General features: G+C 34.6%; 1 protein-coding gene across 5 annotated transcripts in view; it reads left to right on the top strand.

Annotated features, from left to right (window-relative positions):
• The window catches only part of LOC107638426 (1-phosphatidylinositol-3-phosphate 5-kinase FAB1B), a 10,399-nt gene continuing 8,445 nt past the window's right edge, over positions 723-2,676 (top strand). The window contains exons 1-3 of one of the 5 annotated variants that reach the window (XM_021120267.1): positions 723-938; positions 1,048-1,229; positions 1,690-2,425. In XM_021120267.1, the coding sequence (XP_020975926.1) occupies positions 1,821-2,425 (605 nt within the window). In that variant the 5' untranslated portion in view covers positions 723-938; positions 1,048-1,229; positions 1,690-1,820. The remainder of the gene's footprint in view (positions 939-1,047; positions 1,230-1,689; positions 2,426-2,676) is intronic. The other 4 variants (XM_016341684.2, XM_016341682.2, XM_016341686.2 and 1 more) reach the window with 4 other exon arrangements.

The raw sequence follows: 2,676 nt of genomic DNA, 5'->3' as shown, positions 1-2,676 counted from the left end.
ATTCTTAAATAATTTTTTAAAAAACTATAATTTAATTTTTAAAATTATACTAAACATTAATACTACTACTAAACATTCATATATCTTTATATAACAACTAAATCTTTTATACCTATCTATATGCATGCATACAAACTTCCCCGACACCTAAAATTTGAACTACCAATATTATTTACGAGATTGAAGAACTTGTTATTTTAACTAGTCTTATATTCATGCATATTCCACTAATATTATCTTAAAACTTTTTGCAAATTCAAATATTTAATTGAATTATAAATTTTACACTTCATTATATTCTCTTAACTTGTAATAGGACGTAGTACTATCATTGTATGGAATGGGTAAAGAATCAATCTCTCTGAATTTATCATTTCAAAATTTCTACTTGAAAGAATAAAATAAAACTACTTGAAGTGATAATATAGATGACGTGCCATATTAATGAAAGTAGGTTAAAATTCTCGTGAATAAACAAATAATAATCGTGACTAAAGGAGAAAAGAAGATGATAATTAATAACAAAATCCTAAAGAGTAGCTACGTGTAACTGTAGCTTTTGGTTGACATTTCTTCACAAAATAAAACATTTCGAAACGTAAAAAATTAACTGAAAAATTAGAACAAGAAAAGAAAAAGTAATAAAACCAACAAAATCCTATATGACCAAATTATTTTGTAAATAAATTTAATTAAATTAGTTTAATAATTTATTAAAAAAAAAAGTCACCAAAAAAAATTATTCAAAAAAAAAAGTTTTCTTATTTTACTATATTTCATTACTTGAAATTATTAGTCTCGGGGGTTTTCAGGAGAAGGAAGGTGTGAGATCTGATTGCAGTTTCCGAACCGAAGAAGTCACTGTTTTTCCGAGGTTTTCAGTTTCCCGAAGCAAAAAGTTGTGCTTTTTACATGCATGTTCCATGGTTGATTGCTTTGTGAGTTGGTGAAGGGGTTGGAAATTTTTGAGGACTAACTTCAATGATGATGATGATGATTATTATTCTGTGCTTGTTTGCTTGAGTTGTTTACTGTTTTCTGCATCAGGTTACCGTTTCTTGTTTAATTTGCTTTGTCGTTGAGCTGAAAATTCAGGCATTGAAGTGAACTTTGATCGCTTGAACTGAAATACAATTCGTGGGTTTTTGTTTTCTATGGCGGTGGTAGCCACTATTGGCCTCTTCCCTTTGCTCCAGAACTGAATCTGAACTTCTGAACCAGTCTATATGGTAATTACTTACTATTTGTTCATCTTAATGATGAATTGAGAAGATGCAGATTTCAGTGTTGCAATTTGTTTTTTAAGTGATGTTAAGGTTTTGGGTTTAGTGAACTGAGGAATTGCGGGAATTGGGAATTGGGGGATTGATTGTTGATCTTTATGGATGCTATTGCTGCAACAATTTACCGAACTGATCAAAACCGTTATGTGTTTATTACTATTATTCAATTGTTCTCTGATCTAGCGTTGAATTTTAGCACGTTGCAGCGTTATCAGTGGTGTTCATGTATATATTGCTTTTGTTTTGACTTGATTGCCATCTCTGAATAAATCGCTTTTCCTCTAAGTAGTATCTAATTATGGAATATCTGGCTATCAGTTGGTTATATTCTGCTTTTTACAATTCATGATTTGGTGCATATTAATAATTAATGTAAGGTGGTTGTTTTGTTTTCCTTCCATTTCAGTTTCTGAAGAACTTGTGTTTTTGTTTATATGCACATGTTTCTCTCTAGCATCATGGGCCGAGGTACATGGAATATTTACAAGACTGGCTAATGAGGGACTCAATGAGTTGGCTCAGGCGGAATCACAGTCGATGGGTACCCCTGACAAGAAAATATCTGATCTTGTTGACGTAGTTAGGTCTTGGATCCCTCGAAGGGCTGAACCACCAAATGTGTCGAGGGACTTCTGGATGCCCGATCAGAGTTGTAGGGTATGCTATGAATGTGATTCACAATTTACTATATTCAACCGCAGGCATCATTGTAGAATATGTGGCCGAGTTTTCTGTGCAAAGTGCACTGCTAATTCTGTTCCTGCACTGTCGGATGAGTCAAAAAGTGGCCGCGAAGATTGGGATAGGATTAGGGTATGTAATTATTGCTTTAAACAATGGGAGCAGGGTTTAGCAACGGTTGATAATGTCACTCCGGTCACCCCTTGTCTCAGCCCGTCCCCATCTGCGACAAGCTTGGTCAGCACTAAGTCCAGTTCCACCTGTCATAGTAGCAGTAGCACTGTTGGCTCAACTCCTTACTCAACTGGACCTTACCAGCGTGTGCCTTATATTTCACCTCAATCTTCCCCCATGGATCTGTTAACGGATCGGCAGGAAAATTTGAATCCTGATAGGTGTACAAATCCCTCTGGTGCCGTAGGGGATTTGGCTTCTAACCAATTTGGCTATTGCTTCAACAGGTATCTTTTTTCAACACTGGTTCATTTGTATTTTGGATTGTCTTTCTGCTCTTAAGTTGAGGGTTAATTTATGTCCTCACATTTCTCATGCATATATATTGAGCAAGAATTCTTCCTTATTGGGACTCAGGAATCTGATTTGATATAGAGGAGTGAGTGTTGCTAAGATGTATTCTTGTGTGTGCATATGGCTATTGATTTTATATTGATGTGCAAAAAAAGTTTTGATGAGGTTCTGTGTAGGTTTCTTG

The sequence above is a fragment of the Arachis ipaensis genome, chromosome B04 (assembly GCF_000816755.2).
Source record: "Arachis ipaensis cultivar K30076 chromosome B04, Araip1.1, whole genome shotgun sequence".
NCBI classification, from domain to species: Eukaryota; Viridiplantae; Streptophyta; class Magnoliopsida; order Fabales; family Fabaceae; genus Arachis; species Arachis ipaensis.
The sequence above is the reverse complement of the archived record's forward strand: the minus strand, read 5'-3'. Positions and strand labels throughout refer to the sequence as shown.